The sequence below is a fragment of the Molossus molossus genome, unplaced genomic scaffold, assembly GCF_014108415.1.
Source record: "Molossus molossus isolate mMolMol1 unplaced genomic scaffold, mMolMol1.p scaffold_m16_p_5, whole genome shotgun sequence".
Classification (NCBI taxonomy): domain Eukaryota; kingdom Metazoa; phylum Chordata; class Mammalia; order Chiroptera; family Molossidae; genus Molossus; species Molossus molossus.
Window position 1 is genome coordinate 72,041,953 of NW_023425388.1, and position 25,090 is coordinate 72,067,042.

General features: G+C 37.1%; 1 protein-coding gene across 5 annotated transcripts in view; it reads right to left on the minus strand.

Moving 5' to 3' along the window:
• Positions 1–3,910: 3,910 nt before the first annotated feature.
• The window catches only part of ATP6V1A (ATPase H+ transporting V1 subunit A), a 59,389-nt gene continuing 38,209 nt past the window's right edge, over positions 3,911–25,090 (minus strand). For 4 of the 5 annotated variants that reach the window (XM_036242726.1, XM_036242728.1, XM_036242727.1 and 1 more), the window contains 9 exons: positions 24,504–24,666; positions 23,896–24,004; positions 19,772–19,894; positions 19,562–19,676; positions 18,896–18,959; positions 17,071–17,274; positions 14,848–14,942; positions 8,734–8,905; positions 3,911–6,278 (listed from right to left, as the gene is read on the minus strand). In XM_036242726.1, the coding sequence (XP_036098619.1) occupies positions 6,186–6,278; positions 8,734–8,905; positions 14,848–14,942; positions 17,071–17,274; positions 18,896–18,959; positions 19,562–19,676; positions 19,772–19,894; positions 23,896–24,004; positions 24,504–24,666 (1,138 nt within the window). In that variant the 3' untranslated portion in view covers positions 3,911–6,185. Of the gene's footprint in view, positions 6,279–8,733; positions 8,906–14,847; positions 14,943–16,856; positions 16,940–17,070; positions 17,275–18,895; positions 18,960–19,561; positions 19,677–19,771; positions 19,895–23,895; positions 24,005–24,503; positions 24,667–25,090 lie in introns of those variants that run through there. The other variant, XM_036242729.1, reaches the window with a different exon arrangement.

Sequence of the window (25,090 nt, forward strand, 5' to 3'; positions counted from 1 at the left end):
TATGGTGATGGAAGATTTGACTTTGGATGCAATATACAAATGACATATGACATAGAAAAGAAAGGAGCACAGTTATAAACAATGAAATGGCAATAAATATGTACCTATCAATACTTACTTTAGCCCTGGCCAGGTGGCTCAGTTGGTTGAAGCATCATCCTGTACACCAAAAAGGTTGTGGTTTGATTCCTGGTCAGGACATATTCTTAGGCTGTAGGTTCAAACCCAGGTTGGGGCAAATACAGGAGGCAAATGACTGATGTTTCTCTCTCACATCAATGGTTCTCTTTCTCTTCCTTCCATTCTCTCTAAAATCAATAAAAACCTATCATTGGGTGACGATATTTTTAAAAAATCACTTTAAATGTAGGTTTTCCTTTTTTTTGTGTGTGTGTGTGGTACATGCCCCTAGCGGGAACTGAACCTGGGACTCTCTGGTCCGCAGGCCAATGCTCAACCACTGAGCCAAACTGGCCAGGGCAAAAAATCACTTTAAATGTAAATAGCATAAATGTTCTAATCAAAATACACAGGGTAGCTGAATGGATAAGAAAACAAGACCCATATATATGCTATCTACAAGAGACTCACCTAAGAATGAAAGACACTCACAGACTAAAAGTAAAGGGATGGAAAAAAAAATTTCATGCAAATGGAAATGAAAAAAAAGTTGGGGAAGCAATACTAATATCAGACAAAACAGACATTAAAACAAAGATTATAAGAAGAGACAAAAAAGGATAATACATAATGATAAAGAGATCAATTAAACAAGAGGATATAACCCCTGTAAACATTTATGCAACCAACACAGGTGCACCTAAAAATATAAAACAAATATTGAGGGACATACATAAAGGGAGAGTTCAACACTGATGCAGTCACAGTAGGGGATTTTAACACCCATTGATACTAATGGATAGATCTTCCAGACAGAAAATAGGCAAGGAAACAGTCACTTTAATGACATACCAGATCAGATGGATTTAATTGCTATATTCATAGCATTTCACTCCAAAGCAGCACAATATACATTCTTTTAAGTGCACATGGAACATTCCTAGGACAGATCACATGTTAGGTAGGACAAAATATAAGTCTCAGTAATTTTAAGAAGATTGAAATCATATCAAGCATTTTCTCTGACCACAATGATATGAACTGAGAAATTACAAAAAAACAAAAAACAAACCCTGAAAAACACACAAATGGAGGCTAACTGAACAATGAATGGGGTAACAGTGAGATCAAGGAAGAAATCAAAACATACCTTGAGACAAATGAAAATGAGAATACAACCCAAATTAATGGAACAGAGAAAAAGCAGTCCTAAGAGGAAAATTAATAGCATAACAGGCCTACCTCAAGAAACAAAAAAAATCTCAAATAAATAATCCAATCTTACACTTAAACAAATTAGAAAAAGAACAACAAACAAAACCCAAAGTAGTAGGAGGAAATAATAAAGATCAGAGAGAAAGTAAATAAAATGGAGTCTAAAGAAAAAAATACAGCCCTGGCCGGTTTGCTCAGCGGTTAGATCATCCGCCTGCGGTCCACAGAGACCCGGGTTCGGTTCCCGCTAAGGGCATGTACCTCAGTTGCAGTTTGTCCCCGGCCCTGGTTGGGTCGTGTGGGTGGCAACCACTTGATGTGTCCCTTTCACGTCAATGTTTCTCTCTTTCTCTCTCCCTCCCACTCTATCGGAACAAAATATTGAAAAATGTCCTCAGGTGAGGATTTAAAAAGAAAAAATACAAAAGATTAATGAAACCAAGAGCTGGTTTATAAAAAGATAAATAAGATAAATAAACTTTAACCAGACTCATCAAGAAGAAAAGAGAGAGGACCCAAAACAAATAAAATCAGAAATGAAAGAAGAAAGGTAACAACTCCAGAGGATGCCAACGATTGAAGAAAATAGTACAAACTGTGTGCCAAAAACCTATACAATCTGTAAGAAATAGATAAATTCCTAGACACACACTGTCTTCCCAAACTGAATCAAGAAGAAACAGAAAATCTGAACAGACTAATTACAACTAATGAAACTGCAGCAGTAATTTTAAAAAAAATTTCCAGCAAGAAAAGTCCTGGACTGGATGGTTTTATAGGTGACTTTTACCAAACATTCAAAGAACTAACACCTATCCTTCTCAAACTACTCCAAAAAATTCAAGAAGAGGGAAGACTCCCAACCTCATTTTACAAAGCCAGCATTATCCTAATTCCAAAACCAGATGAAGGCACTATACAAAAAGAAAATTACAGGCCAATATCCCTGATGAACATATAAGCAAAAATCTTTACCTGATATTAGCAAACCGAATCCAGCAGTGTATTAAAAAATCATACACCATGATCAAGTGGGATTTATTCTTGGGATGCACAGTTGGTACAATATCTGCAAATCAATTAACGTGATACACCACATAAACAAAATGAAGGATAAAAATCATATGACCCTATCAATAGATGTAGAAATAGCATTTGATAAAAGCCAGCACCCATTATGACAAAGGCCATATACGAAAAACCAATGGCTAACATCATACTCAATGGGCAAAAACTAAAAGCATTTCCCTTAATATCAGGAATAAGACAGGGATGTCCACTTTCACCACTCTTATTCAACAAAGTACTGGAAGTCCTAGCCATAGTAATCAGACAGAATTAGAAATAAAAAGCATACAAATTGTAAAGGAGGAAGTAAAACTCATTATTTACAAATGACAAGATATTTTACATAGAAAACCCAAAAGACTCCACCAAAAAACTTCTAGATGTAATCAATGAATTTGGAAAGTAGCAGAATACAAAATATCCAGAAATTGTTAGCATTTTTCTACACCAATAATGATCTATCATGACCTGGCTGTTTTTGTTCAATAGTTAGAGCATCGGCCCAAGGACCAAATAGTCACAGGTTCGATTCTGGTCAAAGGCATGTACCTCAGTTGCAGTTCAGTCCCTGGCCCTTGTTGGGGTTGTGTGGGAGGCAACCAATCGGTGTGTCTCTCTCACATCGATGTTTCTCTCTCTCCGTCTCCTTCCCTTCCTCCCACTCTAACTGAAAATCAATGGAAAAACATCCTTGGATGAGTATTAAAAATAATGATGATGATGATAATAATAAATTATCAGAAAGGGAAACTAAGAAAACAATCTCATTTTATAACTGCAAATCACCTTCTAGGGAACTCAAACTACAAGGAAACCCTTAGAACAACTTCAGTGGCATTTTATCACAACCCACTTGGAGAAGTTGGTTCTCTTCTTTGTGCTTATATTGTAGCAATACATTAAAACTAAGAAGATATTGGGATATTACCAATTGGAAAAATTACCCAAACATTCTATAATAAGCTTTCCCATGAATTTTTAAATATTTCTCTACATAAACTTGGCATTCAATAGTAAAATAATTGTTCATTCCACACTGCTTCTTTACTTCCTTGGATATTGTTAAAAATACATGTAAGAAAATAAAATATGTACCAAATAACATGTTGCTAGCCTGAATCTTAAATAATTTGACCTTCAAAATGATGAATTACAGGGCTTCAGTTCATTTACCAAAAACAGAAATGAGTACCACTGATCTCCTTTAATTTATAAGTGTATTTTTACAAACCATTTACTTCTTCAATTAAAAACAATATTCAAAATGGTATGGGATTCTGTGTACTACATTTCCAAATCATAGTGTATATGATTATAGAACTTTTTGCAGTCAATAGTGAGGGCCCCAATTCATTCAATTTCATGATCTTAAGTATCTATAATGAAAGGGAGAAATAAAAAATTTTAAAGTCATACTAAAATCATCAAGTCAAAATACAAGGTGGCATGTATTCTAGCAGATCTTGCTACACACACACACACACACACACATACACACACACAAATGTTAATTTAAATCCACGTTTTATTCTTTCATAGATTTTAACAATTATACAAGTTTTCACATAAAGAGAGTGAAATCTCAAGGATGAGGAGGCAATATATATAGTCTCTTGTATTCATTCTTTAGGATGGAAGGAAATTTCCAAAGGGTACAATGTGTGAGACGTAACACTGGAAAAATACATATGAAACTCGTTTAACTGGCTCCACTTAGGACCAGGCACAGCACAATAATACAGAACTGCATCATTTTTAAAAGATTGTTGCAACTTTAATACATTCTTACTAAAGAAATATGATCAGTGACCAATCTGAAATTCTACAACATACAGGTGAAAGGACACTTAAAAGAAATATCGGAGCATATTCTCTAGCATTTTCACACCCATACATCAATATTCTTAAAAAGGAGTAAGAATGTACACTGCAAATTCAAAACTACAAAAAAAAAAGAAAAAACGTGGTCAAACTTTCTTCATTATATCATTCATTATCATCACGATCCTAGTTTGCTGGTAAATTCAAGGTAGAAACAGAAAGTTTTTAAAATTCTTTTCATTTCTACTGGTCTTAGGACCTCTAGGTATGAGGCCACATTGGAAGCCAACTGATTGAGCAGCACCATTAAGTCCACATTTCAACAAATCACTGCGAAATTTTTATCTTCCAGTAGTCTGAAAGGTCACAAAAAGTTGTATTGGAATACCTCTCCTGAACTGTAAGAACATGCACTCCGCAAGATCTAAACAAACTACAGCTGAATTCTCTACTGACTGCATCTTTCCTTACCAGACCAAAAGAAATACATTACCTAAAGATTTAAATAACATATTAAGGCATAAAATAAATACTTTATTTATGCTATTATATTTGGATATTTGAGATTGTTAGACCTGTTCACATGCCCCTTCCTCTTCCCAAAGAGGAAGCAACGGTGCCAGCACTATTGGTCAGAAAGAGTTAATGGGAACTGCTGCTCTCAGAGCTGTTCTGTGTTGTGCCTTATTGTATAAAAACAGAAACTATTATTTTAAAACATATACTTAAAAGACAGGATGAAATGATCCTTTTTCTTATGACCCAGATTCTGCTATCAGCAGGTACAAGAAGCAATTTCATTCCTATTAAACCAAATGGAACTGTTACGCTGCTATGGCTATAGATAGTCTGAGAACTCTTTTGAGCCAATGAATCAAAACCCACATGAAAAAAGTATTATTTTCTATAATTAGTAAACTGGTTGTTCAAAAATCCAATAAGCAAACAAACATGCAAACATGTGACACATGCCATTATCTTGGAAAAACAATGCCACTCTGGTCCCAAGAATTATAGCCCAGCTGGTCCTTAAATGTGCAAACAGTTTTTAACTACTACTAAATATCTTCTTTGTGACATTTTACTGCCCATCACACTGCCACATGATTCTTAGAAGCTCAGGCTTCTAAGATGCTTGAGGAAAAGAAAGAGGGTGTGATATGGATCAAGTTCTCAGTGATTGCTCTAAATGTAATTTAAAAAATAATTTCCTAGTAATGCAGAATAGTCCTTGATACTGAATTTTTCCTAGTGAAACAAAATAAGCTTTAACAAAATGCTGTTAATCTAAATTTGACCATCTGGTTCCTTTTTCACTTTTTTAGAGGATACTGATTCATATTTATGCTGAGCCCCACAAAAGCCTGTTTTAAAAACAGTCTAGTTCCCAACAGTTCCCATAAATATTCCTGATTTACAGTGGGGAAGCAATGTATAATTGAAACACTAATCATTCATGTTATTAAAAAAAGCAAATACTTCCTACAAAGCAGTTACTTAGCAAAATGCTAAGCTACAAGTAATCTTGCCATGTAGATAGATATCAAGTCATTTCACAAAGTACCTGTCAAAATGTATAGAAATCTGGCCTTTCATCCCAAATCCACTGCAAAGACAGCACATGCAGTAGTCCTGTTTAAATTTAATGGTGATGAGGAAAGGGCAAACCTAGGACAAGGAGGGATGTCAGCCTACATACAAATTTACAGTAGTGTAGCCATTGTATATCGTATTTACTACATTCACCACTTCGGAGAAAGGATCAGGGAGGTCTTTCAAACACTAGAACACAGGAATGTTTGTTTTGTGTAAGACCTACCAAATCAACAGGGAAACAAATGACGACGTGCATAGGCACTAGTCTCAAAGCCACACAATAAAGAAGCAAAGGGTTTGAGATAGGAAATTTAGGAAAATATACACAAGAGCTTGCTGAGGGAAGGAGGGAAGAAATCACAGTTCTAATCTTCAAGACTACGAAATGCATTCTGCATGTCTTCAAGAAGTTGTGCATAGTCAGCCTTGATCTTTGCCTCACCGTCTTTCACTGGATCCTGAAAAAAGACATTACAGAATTCAATTTACCTTTGGAAAATAACTTTCAGAACATGTAGTAAGTTACTTATAGTTAATATATTTTAAGTACCAGGTTAATTGAGGTACATAACAGGCAAGAGTAAAAATTATTCTTATTCCCTTTTTCCCTTTAAGTGTAGAAATGTATAAATGGCATAATACCTCGACCAAACAGAAAGAAGACAAAATTTCAATATTATATTTTACCTACTAACTGTATTCAACTACCAATGCATTTATCCTCTACAATATGCAAAATATTGGAAAGTTATGCAGCATCACATATTAGATGCATTTCACTTCATGTATATGATAGTTGGAATTAACTTATTTAGTCAAACTGGAAATTACTACTCAACATCTGATAGTATCACACTGAGACAGGAAAGTAAAATTTCTAAAATAATCTTAAAATGCACCAAATTTAAAATCCTTATGGAAAGCAAGTTAATTGAGTAACATGTATAAAAGAGACTTTAAAATGTTTAAATTCTCTGACACAATCACTCCACCCCTGGGAATCTATACTAGGAAAATTCAGAACAGCAACTACATGAACAAAGCTGTCCATACCAAACAATTGAAAATTTTCTAAGTGCCTAAAAATAGGAGAATATTACTCTCCAGCAACAAAATAATGCCACAGAAGAAATTTAATAACATTAAAAAGCAACTGTGGCTTGGCCAGTGTTGCTCAGTGGATTAAGTATCATCCCATAGACTGAGAGGTCCCAGTTTGAATCCCAGTCAGGGCACATGCCCGGGTTGCAGGCTTGATCTTCAGTAGGGGGCGTGCAGGAGGCAGCCAATCAATGTTTCTCTCTCATATTGATGTTTCTCTCTCTCTCTAAAAAAATCAATGGAAACATATTAAAAAAAAAATATATATATATATATATATTAAAAAACAACTGTAGCCCTGGCCGGTTTGGCTCAGCGGTTAGAGCGTCCGCCTGCGGTCCGGAAAGGCCCGGGTTCGGTTCCCGCTAAGGGCACGTACCTCGGTTGCAGTTTGTCCCCGGCCCTGGTTGGTCGTGCGGGTGGCAGCCACTCGATGTGTTCCTTTCACGTTGATGTTTCCCTCTCTCTCACTCTCCCTCCCACTCTGTCTGTACAAAAAATGGAAAAATGTCCTTGGATGAGGATTAAAAAAACAAAAACAAAAACAAAAACAAAACTGTAATGTTGCTCTGGCCGGCGTGGCTCAGTTGGTTGAGCATCATTGCATACACCGAAAGGTCACTGGCACGATTTCTGGCCAGGGCACATGCCCAGGCTGCAGGTTTGGTCCCCAGTAGGAATGCATAAAGAAGGTAACCGATTGATGTTTCTCTCTTACATCTATGTTTCTCTCCTCCCTTCCTTTCTCTCTAAAAATCAATAAAAACATATTTAAAAAAACTGTAATGTTAATTTGATAATGTTCATGTAAACAGAAAAAAAGATATCACCTTTAATCACACTACCAGAAATCATTGCTATTATTATTACATACACATTTTTAACCTGTTCCTATAAATATTTAATTTTTGAAAATAAAATCTGAATCAAATTACATAAGAATTTCTTTGCAACCTGATTTCCCCCCTCATTATACCATAAGCATTTCCCCATGTCTTTGAAAAAAAGATATTAATGCCTTTATAATAGTCTTGTCATAATGTACATGCCGTGTTGCATTGTTAACCCTTGGATGACATTTAAGAAGTTTAATAAACAACCTTTTATGTATATCCATATAAAAATTTGATTATGTCCTTAGGTTATATGCTTTGAAGTAGAATGACAGGACTCAAAGGTATGAATATTTTAAAATTCTTGATACACATTTTTTTATATATAAGTATACAAATAAATATATAAATAAAACACATTCAGAGAATCAGCCTGAATTTTTCAATAGCTTATTAGTAAATATACTCAGATATTATGACTTAGAAATAAATATAATACAACTGCTAAAATACTTAAAAATAATCTTACACATCTGAGTTTCTACTGATAATTTAATTTATCTATTTATGTCTGTGTACTTCCAAAAGAATTACAGTCCACTTAAAAGTTAAAAATATTATGTAATAGGATACTGAAAAGAAGTAAACAGCAAAGTCATTTTGGATGAGCATGGGGTTGGATGTTAATAGGCACTTGAGGTAAGGTAATTGCTGCATAGCAATGATTTTAGCACTAAATTGCCTGGCAGTTAGGACAAAAGAGAGACGTATCAGCATTTATTTGACGTGACATACTATAATTTTTAACACTAGAATTCCTATTTGAACATAACTTTGAGGTCTGTCCTGGTTTTCCATAACCTGAACATGTGTGAAAATGATAAATGTAAGTTTCATACACCAGGTTTGGGACTCAAATAGTTAAAAAATAAAAAGAAACATTTCCTACTAAAGAAGTTACAGCAGAAACTAAATATACCTTAAATTTCATGGAGGAAAGTTTATAGAGAATCTCCCCCATGTGCTCACGGATAATGGACCACGTGATTTTATTGTCACTCTGGGCAGTGGTTTCAACAGCTCTACGGGCCATATCATAAAATGCAATCATGTTGGACAGCATCCCTACTGTCTTGTAGAATGGGCAGAACCTAGGGTAAAAACAGCCAAAATAATTGGTAAAAACAAAATTAGATTCATATTTATATAAAACTTTATAAAATGTGAGCATCAGCTTTTTTATATAAATATGCAGACTACTTGTATTTATTGGATGATATATAAAGGAATGAAAAAAGAATAGTGAAAAAGACCAGTTTTTGGACAAAGAAGTCTCAGAATATGGAATGGATAGTAGATAGAGAAATATATTCTTTCTTTAATATTAAGGGTGATGTTTATTTTTCAAAAATAATAAAACAGTACTACTATAATCTAACCTCTCTGAGGATTTGTTTTTGTACAATACTGTTAAAGAAGTAACCCAAATGGTAAAATAACTGAGTTGTAAAGATTCCCTTGTGATAGCAGGTTAAGATATAATGAATAAGAGAACAGGAAATAACAATTTCCTAAAGTTCATAGTAAGCCCTTTTCCATATTGAGTTCATTTTCATTTACCCATCCTTTAATAATGAAGGCATGCAAGCAAATATTCAGCTGTTTTCACACACATTCTTATCAACTTTCTGATGCATTTAAACACATTTGTATATATAATTTCATGCATCCTCTCTTTACACTCTTTCCAAAGAGTTTTCTTTCCCCTTGTTGAATTATGTTTATGTGGGTAGTTGCTAGAGCATCTTAAGTTTCTGCTACAGATTTTTGAGCTTTATTGATTATATTGTCATATTTCCTGCTTGTCCTGCATTTTGAAAATCCTTCTATTTGTTCATTCTCTCTTCAGTGTTATATAAGGACAAATATGATTTGAGCAGGAAAAAGTCAGCCTGTGGTGAACAGACCAAATTATCAAAGTTTAAAGGAAATGGAAACTCTAAAGAAGCCATGTTAACAGCAGACACAAGAATAAAAGAAACAAGCACTGAGCAGGAGTAGGAAGGGCTGGAGGGCAGGTACCTATGAGGGACTTTGGTAGAAAAAAAAAGAACAGATTCTTGTGAAATAAGGCAGAAAAGGAGAAGCCGGTGTTGCTCGGTGGTTGAGCATCGACCCATGCACCAAGAGGTCACCAGTTTGATTCCCGGTCAGGATACATGCCCAGGTTGTGGGCCTGATCCCCAGTGGGGGCCATGCAGGAGGCAGTCAATCGATGTTCTCTCTCATCGATGTTTCGCTCTCTCCCTCTCACTTCCTCTCTCTCTAAAATCAATAAAGAAAAAACTTAAAAAAAAAAAAAGAACTTTATTTAGGAAAAGAGTAGAGGAGACATGGCAGCGGTAAGATGTAGTGGGAAAAGTTTCTGAAGGAGGCATTGACCCCAGACTCTCTACACTAAGCCACAATTTAATCTAATTAAAGTTGGTTGGATAGTTCTTTGCTTATTTGTCATAACTGGACAAATGAGCAAAAGACAAAGGGATTCATTAAATTGTTAGATGTCTGCCATCAAAATAAAAAAATTTTGTTTTTTTAATTTTTTTTTCCTTTATTGATTTGAGAGAGGGAGGAAGTGAGAGTGAGAGAAAGATAGAAACATTGATGACAGAGAACATCAACTGGCCGCCTCCTGCATGCTCCCCAATAATGCCAAGGTTGCAGGTTTGATTGTTGGTTAGGGCAAAAATAAGAATCAACCAATGAATGCATAAATAAGTTAAACAACAAATCAGTGTCTCTCTCTCTTTCAAACTAATAAATAAAAAATTGTTTAAATTCTAAAAAAAAACCAAAACGATAAAAAATCCTCAAATAAAAAAGGAATAGCGGTACTTCTAGTCAAGATGGCAGCATAGGTAAGTGCAGTACTCACATCCTGCCATAACCACATGACAATTACAATTAAACTACAGAACAACCATTATTCAGAACTATCTGAAATCTAGCTGAACAGAAGTCCTACCCCTAAGAATATTTTTAAAAAGCCATATGGAGACCAGTGAGAGAGGTGGAGATTCAAAACAAGTTGGTCCCACACTGACGTGTGTCAGATGAAAACTGGAACAATATCTCTGCTGCACAGAGAAGCAAAGGATCAAAGCCCCACACCCAGCACCCCAGACAAGAGTTCCAGTGCTGGGAAGACAAGTCTCCATAATTTCTGGCTATGGAAACTAGTTCGGATTGTGGTTGACTGAGACAGAGGCTCCTGAAGTCCCAGGTAATTCCTCTTAAAAGGCCCCCATACAGATTTACTTGGACTCACCTGCTCTGAGCTCCAGAGCTGGGATAGCAGCTTCAAAGGTGCCTGAGACATATGAGGAGGAACTGAACTGTTTGGATTCAGGATGAGAGCTGGGGGCAGCTTTCTTCCAGCAGAAGTGGGGGCAGAGGCCATTGTGCCTTTAATGAGCCCTCCTCCCACAGAGCTTATAGGCAGGCGCCATATCTAAGTCTCCATCAACATGGCTAATACTGTTCACCTGAACCTGGTGATTCCTCAGGACTCCACTGCACCCAAATGGCTGGCTTACTTAGCCATTTCCAGTGGCTCTTCCATATAAATGGCTTGTTTTGGCTCATGCTACGAAGTGAGTAAAATCGCTCAATGGTTCACAAATCTCAAACAAGCAATCTCTAGCCTCGGCATGTCTATACCTTTTGCTAATTGTCCCCAGGCCTGACACTAGCAGCAGCCAGCCTTGGTTCCTAGCCTGGCCTCTTCCAAGCACCTCTAAACTCAGCACAAGTAGCAGCCATCTGCAGATCACATTGTAGCTCCTGTCAGGTAGCCCCAGGCAGGGCACAGGCAGCAACTGACCTTAGCCTGCACATCCAGGGAGGCTCCAGAGCCAACACACCCAGTGGACAGCTTCAGACCATAGTGAAGCACCAATAAACCACCTCCATGAGCTACACACTCAAGGGGCAAACTCATCGAGGGCCAGGGCCAAGCTGAAGTGATTCCTGCTCCATGTGGTAGGTCCCTGTATAGCAGCTCCTCCACTATAATTGCAACTAGTCCTTGAGGTCAACAGGCCTGGGGATAAATCTCTCCCAGTGATACGCCAACAGCTATTAAGGCTCAACTGCAACAGAAGGGTGTACACAGCCCATAAAGAGGGTGGGGGCAAACCTGAAGTGCACAGCTTGGGTGACCGAGGAGGCTGTGCCACTGGGCCCCACAGGACACCTACTTCATAGGGTCACTCTACCAGGACTGGGAGATGTAGAGCTCTACCTAATACAGAGAAACAAACACATGAAGGCAGCCAAAATGAGGCAACAAAGAAACATATCCCAAATAAAAGAACAGAACAAAACTCCAATAAAAGAACTAAACAAAATGGAGATAAGCAATCTACCAGATACAGAGTTCAAAATAGTTTATAAGGATGCTCAATGAACTGAGTGAGAACATCAACAAAGAGATAGGCAACATAAAAAAAGAACCAGTCAGAAACAAAGGATATACTAACTGAAATAAAGAATAAATTACAGGGTACATGAAACAGAGGATCAAATCAGTGATCTGGAGACAAGAAAAGAGAAAACACCCAATTAGAACAGCAAAAAGAATCCAGAAAAATGAGGACAGCTTAAGGAACTTCTGGGACAATGTCAAGCATACCATCATGCGGTTGCTGGAAGAAGAGAGAGAGCAAGGAATTGAAAAGTCATTTGAAAAAATAATGACAAGAAACTTCCCTAACCTGGTGAAGGAAATAGACATATATGTCCAGGAGCACAGAGAGTCCCAAACAAGATGAATCCAAAGAGGCCCACACCAAAACACATCAGAATTAAAATGCCAAAGGCTACAGAAAGAGAGAATCTTAAAAGCAGCAAGAAAAAAGCAGTTAGTTACCCACATGAAAGCTCTCATAAGGCTGTCAGCTGATTTCTCAACAGAAACTTTGCAGGCCAGAAGAGACTGGCATAAAATATTCAAAGTGATAAAAAGCAAAAACCTACAACCAAGATTACACTACTCAACAAAGTTATTCAGATTTGAAGGATAAAAAGCTTCCCAGACAAGAAAAAGATAAAGGAATTCATTACTATCAAACCAGTATTATAAAAATGTTAAAAGTGTCTTCTGAAAGAAGGAAAAAAAAAGATAAAAAAATATAAATAATAAAATGGCAATAAATACATATCTATCAGCAATTACTCTAAATGCAAATGGATCAAATGCTCCAATAAAAAGACATAGGGTGGCAGAGTGGATAACAAAATAAGACCCTTACCATATGCTGTCTATAAGAGACTCACTTCAGATAAAAAACACACACACTGAAAGGAAATGGATGGAAAAATATATTTCATAAAAATGGAAATTAAAAAAAAAAAAAGAGCTTGGATAGCAATACTTATACCATACAAAATTGACTTTAAAACAAAGGCTATAACAAGGGACAACAAAGGACCCAACAATTCCACTTCTAGGTATTTATCAGAAGAAACCCAAAACATTTAATCAAAAAGATGTATACATCCAAATATAATATTCACTGCAGGCCAGAAGAGATTGGCATAAAATATTCAAAGTGATATTTACAGTAGCCAGGATATGAAGCAACCTAAGTGTCCATCAAGAAACGAATGGATAAGACACCTCTCCAAACAGGACATCCAAATGGCCAAGAGACATATGAAGAAATGCTCAACATCACTAATCATCAGAGAGATGCAAATTAAAACAACAATGAGGTATCACCTCACACCTGTCAGAATGGCCGCCATCAACAAATCATTAAACAACAAGTGTTGGCGAGGGTGTGGAGAAAAGGGGACTCTAATACACTGCTGGGGGGAATGCAGACTGGTGCAGCTGCTATGGAAAACAATATGGTGCTACCTCAAAAAATTAAAAATTGAACTTCCATTTGACCCAGTGATCCCACTGCTGGGAATATACCCTAAGAAGCCTGAAACACCAATCAGGAAGAATATATGTACCCCCATGTTCATAGCAGCACTATTTACAATAGCTAAGATCTGGAAACAGCCCAAGTGTCCCCCAGTAGACGAATGGATAAAAAAGCTGTGGTACATATACACAATGGAGTACTATGCAGCGGTAAGAAAGAAAGATCTCTTATCCTTTGAGACGACATGGAGGGACCTGGAAAGTATTATCCTAAGTGAAAGAAGCCAAGCAGAAAAAGACAAATACCACATGATCTCACTTATATACGGAATATAATGAACATAACAGTCTGAGGAATACAGTAAACCCAGACACATGGAAGTAGGGCACAGACTGACATCCCTCAGAAGAGGGGATGGGGGGTGGGGGGTGGGAAGAGATAAACCTCAGAACTTATATGCATGTATGCATGACCAATGGACATGGACAACTAAGCCGGGGACGGGGCGGAGGTGGGGTGGGGTGGGGTGCCAATGGGGTAAAAAGGTAAAATATCTGTAACAAAAAAATAAATAAAAATTCATAAAAAAAAAAAAAAAAGAAAAACGAATGGATAAAGAAGTAGCGTATATATACAATGGAATATGACTCAGTCATAAAAAAGAATGAAATCTTGCCATCTGCAACATGATTGAACCTAGAGAGTACTGTGCTGAGTAAAATGAGTTAGACAGCAAAAGACAAATGCCATATGATTTTCACATAGATGGAAAATCTAAAAAAAATAAATAAACGAACAAGTTGACTATAAACAGACTCATAAATACAGAGAACATTTTGAAGGTTGCCAGATGGAGGAATGGGGGCACAATTGGATGAAAAAAGTGAAGAGATTGAAGAAGTACAAATTGGTAGTTAAAGAACTGTCATGGGGATATAATATACAGAATAGGGAAAATAGTCAATAACACTGTAATAAATTATGTGTGGTGTCAGATGGGTACTAGAATTATTAAGGCAATCACTTTGTAAGCCATATAAATGTCCCTAGTTGTACCAGTTATACACTTGAAGCTAATATAATATTGTACAACTGTAATTGAAAAATAAAAAATAAAAAATAAAAAAAAGAAACAAAGAAATAGCAGGATAGGTTACCTGTCATAAGGAGTATATCCATTTTGTTGTAGGAAATCATCTTTGATAAGTTTGGCTACCTCCAGAGTGATTTTATCTGTTTCTGCTAGAGAAGCCTAGAAGAGAAAAAATATATAATTTTAGATATTTACTTCCATAATGTGGGACTATGGTTGTAATCAATGAGCAAGCAGAAACTATCTAATCACACAGAATCACCTATCATTTATAAATTCACTTCATAACTACTTTCTGATTGATGTTCTTTTATATGGTGGTAAAAAATATAATGTAAAATTTATCATCACCATTTCTAAGTGTAGTTCAGTACTATAGAGTATATTCACATTGTTGTGAAACAGATTTTCGTAACTTTTCATCTTGCAAACCTGAAACTCTAATCCCATTAAACAGCTCCCTTTTTCCTCCTCCACCCAGCCTCTGATAACCACTCCTTCTACTTTCTTCTCTCTATAAATTTAACTATTTAGATACCTAACATAAGCGGAATCATACAATATTTGTCTTTTTATGACAAATACTTGTGGGAAGAAAAAAGAGGGTATGTACATGTTCAGTGATCGAAAATAACCTCAGAGGGTTATCTGATAATAGATTTCTAACTGGGAAGGTGATGGTGGGTAGAATCCAATTCTTCCTAGCTTTAGTGCTCCTGAAAAAAATGTCTTTTAATAGATCCAATCTCTACGCCCTCTAATTTGGCTACTCTAATTCAAGAAATAAAAGTAAACCAAGCCCTGGCGAGGTAGCTCAGATGGTTGGAACATCATCCCATACACCAAAAAGTTATGGGTTCGATTCCCAGTCAGGGCACATCCCTAGGTTGCCGGTTCAGTACCTGGTCGGGATGTGTATAGGAGGCAAATGATCAAGGTTTCTCTTTCATATCTCCTTCACATCCATGTTCCTCTCTCTCTCTCAAATCAACAAACATATCCTTGGGTGAGGATAAAAAAAAATAAAAAGTAATTAAGAGTTTCTTTCTAACCTACAATAACACCAGGATCATGTCAAGTGCTATTAAGTGATTGAAAAGAATATAAAGGCTCTAACAATTCAGTTACTTCTTTTAACTGACTACTCTGAACTGGAAGCCCCTATCCTTGTATGTGGGTAAGCTCTATAACTACTCTGACTAAAACAGTAAGACAGAGTGATATTATACTGATTTGGGGGCCCTGGTTTAAGAGGCTAGTGATTTCCACTTCCTTTCTTTCAAAAAAAAAAATTTTTGTCCCTTAATTGATTTTAGAGAGGGAGGAAATGAAAGGGAGAAAGAGATAGAAACATCAATGAGAGAGAACGTCAATTGGCCACCTCCCACATGCCTCCCACATGCCCCCCACTGGGAATCAGGCCCACAACCTGGGCATGTGTCCTGGCCAGGAATCAAACCAGTGACCTCTTGGTGCATGGGTCGATGCTCAACCGCTGAGCCACACCAGCCAGACTTCCTTTCTTTTTTTATCCTCACTTTGAGAACTCTGCACTGCTATGTGGACATGCCATATAGAGACAGAAACATCCAGCCAACTCTTAGCTGTTCCAGCCATCCCAGCCCAAGACACCAGGAATGTGAAGGAAGAAACTTTCAAATAACTATAGCCTAAGCCATCATATAACTGCAACTATATGTGGATCCCAAACAAGAATGCCCAACTGATCCTATCAAACCCCAAATCATGAGCAATAAAATGCTTTTAAGCCCTGACCGGTTTGGCTCAATGGCTGGAGCATCTACCTGCGGACTAAAGAGTGGTAGGTTTGATTTTAGTGAAGGGCAGGTACCTCAGTTGCAGTTCAGTCCCTAGAGCTGGTTGGTGTAGTGCAGGAAGCAACTAATCGCTGTCTCTTTCTCTTTCTCCTCACCCCCACACCCCCCCTTTCTTCCCCCTCCCTCCTACTCTATCTGAAAATAAATGGAAAAATATCCTTGGGTGAGGATTTAAAAAACAAAACCAAAAAAATCACTTTTAAGTCACTAAGTGTCAGAGTGATTTGCTACTCACCTAATTTGCTACTCACCAACAGAAAATCAAAACAATAATTACCTTTTTACTTTCATAACACAAGCAGGTCTCTCAAATATCTGCTAGATAAAGAAATAACCTATGATTCTATTAGTTTAAAAATACTTAATAAGTTCTCATTTTGCTAGGCAGAATCTGCATATCCAAGGTTCTATCTGTCCTTACAACACTCCAGGGGGATTTTATAACTCACCTTTCCCACAAGCTGTACAATTTCTGCCAGATCTTCTTCTTCCTGAAGAATCTCCTTAGCTTTGGTCCTCAGAGGAACAAACTCTGTGAAGTGTTTGTCATAGTACTCGTCCAAGGCACGCATATACTTGCTGTAGCTGATTAGCCAGTTGACAGAGGGGAAATGCTTACGTTGAGCTAGTTTCTTATCTAAGCCCCAGAACACCTGAATTAAAAATAAAGCAAACAAACAATAATTTTTCTTAAAAAATTAAAATGAAAAAAATAGTATTGAGGTTTATTTGTCTTAAATATGCAATTCCACATATTTTTTTGGTCAAATAATATATATTTTTAGTACATACAAAGTATAATTGAAGTAGTATAAAACTTGCAATTAAAAAATATATTCCTTTCAGTTTCAGAATTGATAGTATTTACAAATCAAATTAAAATCTATCTAAATTTCCTTAATAGTGTTTCAAATTGGATAGCAAAAAGAAAAACTGATTGTTTTGAAGATTATTATGGTGCAATATAAACAAATGAATCAGAAAATGTCTCTTGGGATAGAATAGACACTTCATTTTGATGAAAAAACAACAACAACTCTAAATGTTCTGATTAAATTCAGTTCCCTATCATGAAGGGCCAATACAGTAAGACCTGAAAGTTATCTTTCTGAGGCCAAACATTCACATTTTTTTTTTTTAATCCTCACCCGAGGACATTTTTCCATTTTTTTTTGTTCAGATAGAGCGGGAAGGGGGGAGAGAGAGAGAAACATCAACGTGAAAGGGACACATCGAGTGGCTGCCACCCACACGACCCAACCAAGGCCGGGGACAAACTGCAACCGAGGTACATGCCCTTAGCGGGAACTGAACCCGGGTCTCTCTGGACTGCAGGCCGACGCTCTAACTGCTGAGCCAAACTGGCTAGGGCCACATGTATTTTTTACATCCCTAACGTTGCTCCCCTTTTCCCTACAACTGAAAACTCAAATTTTTAGCAAAAGTTAAAGACCCTGAGAGTTGTAAATTTAGCTTCTGCCATTTCATTTAATATGATAGTGACAAAAACATAAATAAAAATAGACTATATGCTATGCTATTTTTTTCCCACATGAATAATACATATACTTATGAATGCATCAAGTTTCTTTTTTAAAATATAGCCCTATTTGTACCCATCTTTCACTTAGGCTTCTTTCAGTGGTTGAGCTGGCTAGCTATCCATGAACATTCAAGCCTTGTCACTGGGAAGCAGCTACCTAGGCAAATCTATATTTTTCCAGCTTTGCTTTCATCTGGTTTGGCTAACAGAATAGTGAAGTACTGGGTCTGAGGCAAAGGTTCAGAAAGTAGGTATGCCTTCTCCAGTTTCCCTTTGGGCCATCTAGATACAGATGAGTATCAGGCCAGGAGACAGTGGAGCCACAAGATGGAAGGATCATCTGCCTTGGGCCATACCATGAGGAAAAAAAAAAAACTCTATTGAGTTTTTGTTATTACACATTTTTGGGCCCATTTATTTCTACACCTAAAGTTTATTTCTAATTTAAAGGGTGGTATTACTCTAACATTAATAAAACTTTGCTACCCTGGATATATTTCCCACTTATATAGTTTACTATAAACCCTAGGTAAATAGCTAAGAAAAAACAGACATCATTAAAGGTTCTCGGTGATCAGAATGTTCATAAAACACTAAAACAGACTTTACCATTGCCTACTCTTTAGTGGTGAAATTAAGTATTTCATGATGATTTGGATAACATTAGAATAGCCTGTGAGGGTGGGGGAAGGTGGTGAGCTAGGACATTGACTGCATTAGAAAAGATATACCTGAACAATACCAAGAGTAGCAGATGTAACTGGGTCAGAAAAATCACCACCAGGTGGAGAAACTCTAAATTTAAAAGGAAAAAAAGTCATTAGAAATACTTATATAAAAAATAAATGCTTATGAAAAATAACTTGTATATGAAAGTCAATTTTAATTTAAATGACTTTTTAATATTAGTAATTTTAGTAATGACCTTTGGAAAAAATATTACATAAAATTTTTAAGGAGAAGCCAGTTCTAATTAACAAATGAGAATAACAATAAAACACTTTCTAGTACAAGAAATAAGACAAATATTTATTATAAGCAGTTTCATTATTCTAATCAAACAGATGAAGCAAGAAGGAAATAAAAGCTTTGAGAGCTACGTATGGCTTTATGTAGTGATTATGAATCTGCGCATTGTCTTTATCACAATATAATTTTACCTTAACATGTCTATAATTCTCTAAGTAGTTCTTGGGATATTGTGACTTAAAAGTAATAAATCTGTCAAGTCACATTTATGGAACTAGAACATATAGAAATGACCTAAAGAGCTCCTCGGGTGACTCTGATGTGCAACCTGAGTAAGAATCACTGCCCTCAGAGGGGGTTAAATATTTTCTCTCTTTAAAATAAATGACCCTTTTTTCCTTTGAAAAGTAAACAGTTTAGGTGCTTACGCTCCTACAATGCTGACACTCCCTTCTCTTTCAGGATTTCCGAGACATTTCACCCTGCCTGCTCGCTCATAGAAAGAAGCCAGACGGGCACCAAGATATGCAGGATATCCACTATCTGAAAAATGAAAAAAAAGTTAAAGAGAGAGGTTCTAGGCCAGCCTCCCCAAACCTATCAGTTTGGTTTACATAATAAGTAACAAAAAGACTTACCTGCAGGCATTTCAGCTAAGCGACCAGAGATTTCTCTAAGGGCCTCAGCCCATCTGGAAGTAGAGTCAGCCATCATACTGACATTATAGCCCATGTCACGGAAATACTCTGACAGTGTAATTCCTAAATTGGGAAGAATACTATAAGTTATAATCCTATAATGTATAAACCCTTGAGAAAACTTTAAAACAGTAAGTACATGAGACAGACTGCTGTTTCATCAAATTCTATTCTTTTTTTGGGTTCAGGGCTGAATTATATTTCCTAGCCTCCTTTGCATTTAGATATGGCTGTGTAACTGACCTCTAGCTAATGAAATATAAGTCAAACGAATGTGTTCCACTGCAAGGCAAGCCAACACAACCTTCCATGTTCTTTCTTCCTTCTGGCATACTCAGAGGGAGAGAGCTCCCAGGAGCCCTGGAGGGCATGTGCTGAAATGAAAGGGTTCTTTTCAGCCTAGGTCCCAGATCAGAATGACAGAGTAGAGAGTCCCCTGACCATCTTAAATAAACATCTATTACATTGAGCAATTATATTTGGGTTTATTTGTTGCCATACCCTAATCTACCTTAATGTGATATACATTCTAAAGGGTAGAATGTATATTCTATTCTTATCCCTATTAATTCTCTATTCTTATCCCTATTAATATAATTAAGTTTGAAATGAATTTCCAATATAGCGTTTTTATTTTCTTTTTTTTTTTAATCCTCACCCAAGGATATATTTCCATTTATCCTCAGATAGAGTGGGAGAGAGGAAGGAAGGAAGAGAGATGTGAGAGAAACACATTGACTTGTTGCCACCTGCACGACCCCCATCAGGGCCTGGGATGAACTACAACTAAGGCAAGGCACGTGCCCTTGGCTGGAATTGAACCTGGGACTCTTAGGTCTGCGGGCTAATGCTCTAACTGCTGAGCCAAACCAGCCAGGGCAATATAGTTTTTTTCTATATATCCCACACACCGAAAAAACCCTCAACTAATTAGCTTGTTTGGTTATTTCTCAAGGGTAGCATAAGTTATTAACATGAATAATATTATCCAGATCACTCTGCTATGCAGATCAACTCCTGTCCTGTAAAATCACATACAGTAAACCACTTAGAAGAAGCTAACATACAGAAAGAGGTGCTGGATTCTAGTTCCTGTTCTGTCATTACACTTAGCTAGGTAACTTCATTTCCCAGTGTGGTTTCTAATATGTTAAAATAAAAAAAAATTTTGCCCTGACCAGTTTGGCTAAGCAGTTAGAGAGTCAGCCCGTAGATCTAGGGGTTGAGGGTTCAATTCCTAATCAGGGGCACGTACCTAGGTTGCAGGTTCAATACCTGGCCCTGGTCAGGGTTATGCGGGGGGCAGCCAATCGATGTATCTCTCTCACATGAATGTTTCTCTCTTTCTCTCTCCTTTCCTCCCTTCCACTCTATCTAGAGAATTAATGGAAAATATCCTCGGGTGAGGATTAACAATAAAATAAAAAAAACTCTTGCTCTATCTACCTATATCAGATTAAAAGACACATATAAATGCCCTGTGAAAAGTACAAAGAATTATGCAACTCTAAGGTATTAGAAATGTACAGTATTTGTTCCATTGTAACAGTCTCAAAATCTATGGTTCTAATTCCTTTATTTTACCAGTAAAGAAACAGAGGCTTATAGTAAGTTAAACAAGATAGTTGCTGAAAAATTCAGCACTTAACTATTTATCATAGTATTTATTTCAGAAGAAAAAGTACTGATTTCTGAGGCTTCCAAAAAATGGTTCCATGAACAAAGTCTTTAAGAAGTATTACTTATGGACTTCCAGTCATATGGCAGCATAGGTAAACCTGGTATCGCGTCCTCCCACAACCACATCAAACTTATAACTACAGAACAACCATCATCCAAAACCACCTGAAATCAAGTTGAATGGAAGTCCTACAACTACAGAATTAAAGAAGCAGCCACATCCAGACTGGTAGGAGGGGCAGAGGCGCAACGACTGGTCCCAGACCCATGTGTGGTGGATAAAAATCAGGAGGATACCTCAACTGGGAAGATCCTCCCTGAGGACTGAGGGGTCCCTGTCACACACCAGGCGCCCTGCTCAGGGTTCCAGTGCCAGGAAGAGAAGTCCCCATAACTTCTGGCTGGAAAACCAGCGGGAACTGAGGCTCAGGGAAGCTGAAGCAGCTGGAGCCCCAGGCAGCTCCTTAAAGGGCCTATGCATGGACTTATCGGACTCCCTCCCTCTAAGCTTGGAGGGGAGGCAGCTCGAGGGGCACCAGAGACACACAGGGAAGAACTGAGATGTTTGGCACTGGAGCGAGGGCTGGAGAGGGGGCTTTCTCCAGGACAAATGTGTTGTCAGAGGCCTTTGTTCCTTTGGTGAGCCCTTCCCTGAGGCAGCAGACAGCCGCCATATCTGGGACTCCAGCAACCTGGCTCACACTGGTAGCCCCGCCCTGGTGATTCCCTGAGACCCCGCCCCACCCACTTTCAGGCCCACCCAAGCTGTTGCCAGTTGCTTTACCATAGGACTGCCCTGTCTTGGATCCTGCTTCAGGTTTTCCTAAATTCTTTCAAACAAGCAGCATCTAGTCTCAGCTAGCCTCATACCTCGTGTTAAGTAATACATAGAAACAAACACAGGGAGGCAGCCAAAATGAGATGAAGAAGCAGGTCCCAAATGAAAGAACAGAACAAAACCCCAGGAAAAGAACTAAGCGAAATGGAGATAAGCAACCTAACAGATACTGAGTTCAAAACACTACTTATAACGATGCTCAGTGGACTTAGCGAGAACCTCAGCAAACTTAGTGAGGGCCTCAAGAGCATAAAATCGGACCAGTCAGAAATGAAGGAGGCACTAACTGAAATAAAGAATAATTTACACAGATTCAATAGTAGAGTACATAAAGCCAAGAAGCAAACCATCGATTTGGAATAGAAGGAAACAAAAAACACCCAATCAGAACAGCAAAAAAAAAAAAGAATAAAAAAAAATGAGGATAGTGTAAGGAGCCTCTGGGACAACCTCAAGCGTGCCAACATTCCCATCTTGGGGGTGCCAGAAGGAGAAGAGAGAAAACAAGAAATTGAAAACCTGTTTGAAACAATAATGGCAGAAAAGTTCCCTAACTTGGTGAAGGAAACAGACATACAAGTTCAGGAAGCACAGAGAGTCCCAAACAAGATGAATCTCAAGAGGCCCACACCAAGACACATCATCATCAAAACGCAAAAGGTTCAAGACAAAGAGAGAATCTTAAAAGCAGCAAGAGAAAGGCAGTTAGTTACCTACAAGCGAGTTCCCATAAGGCTGTCAGCTGATTTCTCAAAAGAAACTTTGCAGGCCAGAAGGGAGTGGCAAGAAATATTCAGAGTGATGAAACGCAAGAACCTATAACCAAGGTTACTGTATCCTGCAAAGCTGTCATTTAAAACCGACGGCCATAAAAAGAGTTTCTCAGACAAGGAAAAGCTAAAGGAGTTTATCACCACCAAGCCATTATTATAGGAAATGTTGAAGGATCTTCTTGAAGAAAAAGATAAAAAATATGAACAAACAAAAAGGCAATGAATACATATCTATCAACAACTGAATCTACAAACAAAATGAACAAGCAGAACAGAAACATTCTCATAGATATAGAGAACATTTTGTTGGTTGCCAGATGGGAGGGGGTTGGGGGAATGGGTGAAAAAGGTGAAGGGATTAAGTACAAATTGGTTGCTAGACTGACAAAACTCAAAGGGAAGGGAGGTTGGGGGGTGGGAAGAAATAAACCAAAGAACTTATATGCATATATGCATAACCAATGGACACAGACAACAGTGTGGGGAAAGGCAGCAGGGGGGATGGTAGTGGGGAGGAGTGGGTCAATGGGGGAAAAATGAGGAACATCTGTAATACAGTCTACAATAAAGATTAAAAAAAAAGATTGGCACGGCTTTATAAATGTCATATTTACATATTCTCAAGATATAATATTTTTTAAAAACTAGGGATATGGTTATAGGTACAGAAGTAATTTAGAATGAAATATGTTCTTTGGAAAATAAAAAGTTTGGTGCTAGCTCTAAACTTAAGAACAAATGTTAATGGCTTGTATTCCTATGCATATACTCACCAGTATAAATAGAGGCTTCTCTAGCAGCCACAGGCATGTTGGAGGTATTGGCTACCAAAGCTGTCCTCTTCATAATTGACTCTACTTTACCATCAACTTCCATTGTGAGCTAGAGGCAAACAATCTATTAGTGATCTTCTAATTTCTAAATAGAATACTTTAGTCTTTTGTACAATCTGTCTATCTTCTAATCAGTGTTGTCAAAGTAACATTCCCCATCACTCCAACCTCATCTCCTTGTCCCACTGTGCTGTAAAGATGATAGCCATTGTTTCCATTTCCTAAGCGAAATCTTTTATTTTATGAAAAAAGGAGTATTGCTACAGTAACCTAGAAAATCATATAAAGCCTATTGTCAATTTTATATTTCTCCCAATAACTGAAAACCACCAGACCACAAAAAACGTTCAAGTGCCTGGCTGAAAAATTCAAATTTCTTTCGTTAAATATACAAAATAAATTACAAATACAATTAGAAAACTCCTCAAAAGATCCTTGACAAATGAGAGCAATGTTCCAGATCTAACATAAAGTTTTATTACTTGCTAGTGAAAGTTGGTTAATAGTATTTTCTCTAAAATATTATTTGAAATTTTATAGATACAGACCTCTGGGAAGTCACGGAGGACTTCAGACATCTCATTTCCTCTTTCACCACATCCTACGTAAATGATTACATCACTATTGGAATACTTGGACAGAGATTGCGATATCACTGTCTTTCCACAGCCGAAAGCCCCAGGGATTGCAGTAGTTCCTCCCTGTACACATCTAAAGAAAAAAAACAGTATGAATTACTTTACTTGCTAATAAATACTAGTTAATAAAATAGGTAAGGGAACATCTGTAATACTCTCAACAATAAAGATAAATAAAAATATATTAAAAAATTAAATAGGTAAGTGCCATAGAAATATAAAGAAAGAAATATTAAGAAAGAAAGAAAACATTGAAATGTTTTCATGTGCATCTATACGTATACACTTACAAAGATAGATATAATTGCTCCCCTGGTTTGTACCTATAATAGTGTTTTTTGTTTGTTTGCTTTTTTATCATTGATCATATCTATCATCTTTAATAGATGCAAAGTGAAAGTATATTCCACAGGGTACCTTAGGAAAAGTGATACAAAAAATAAATATAATAGTACTAATGATATTCTGAATGCTTACTGAAATTAGTTCATGAAAGG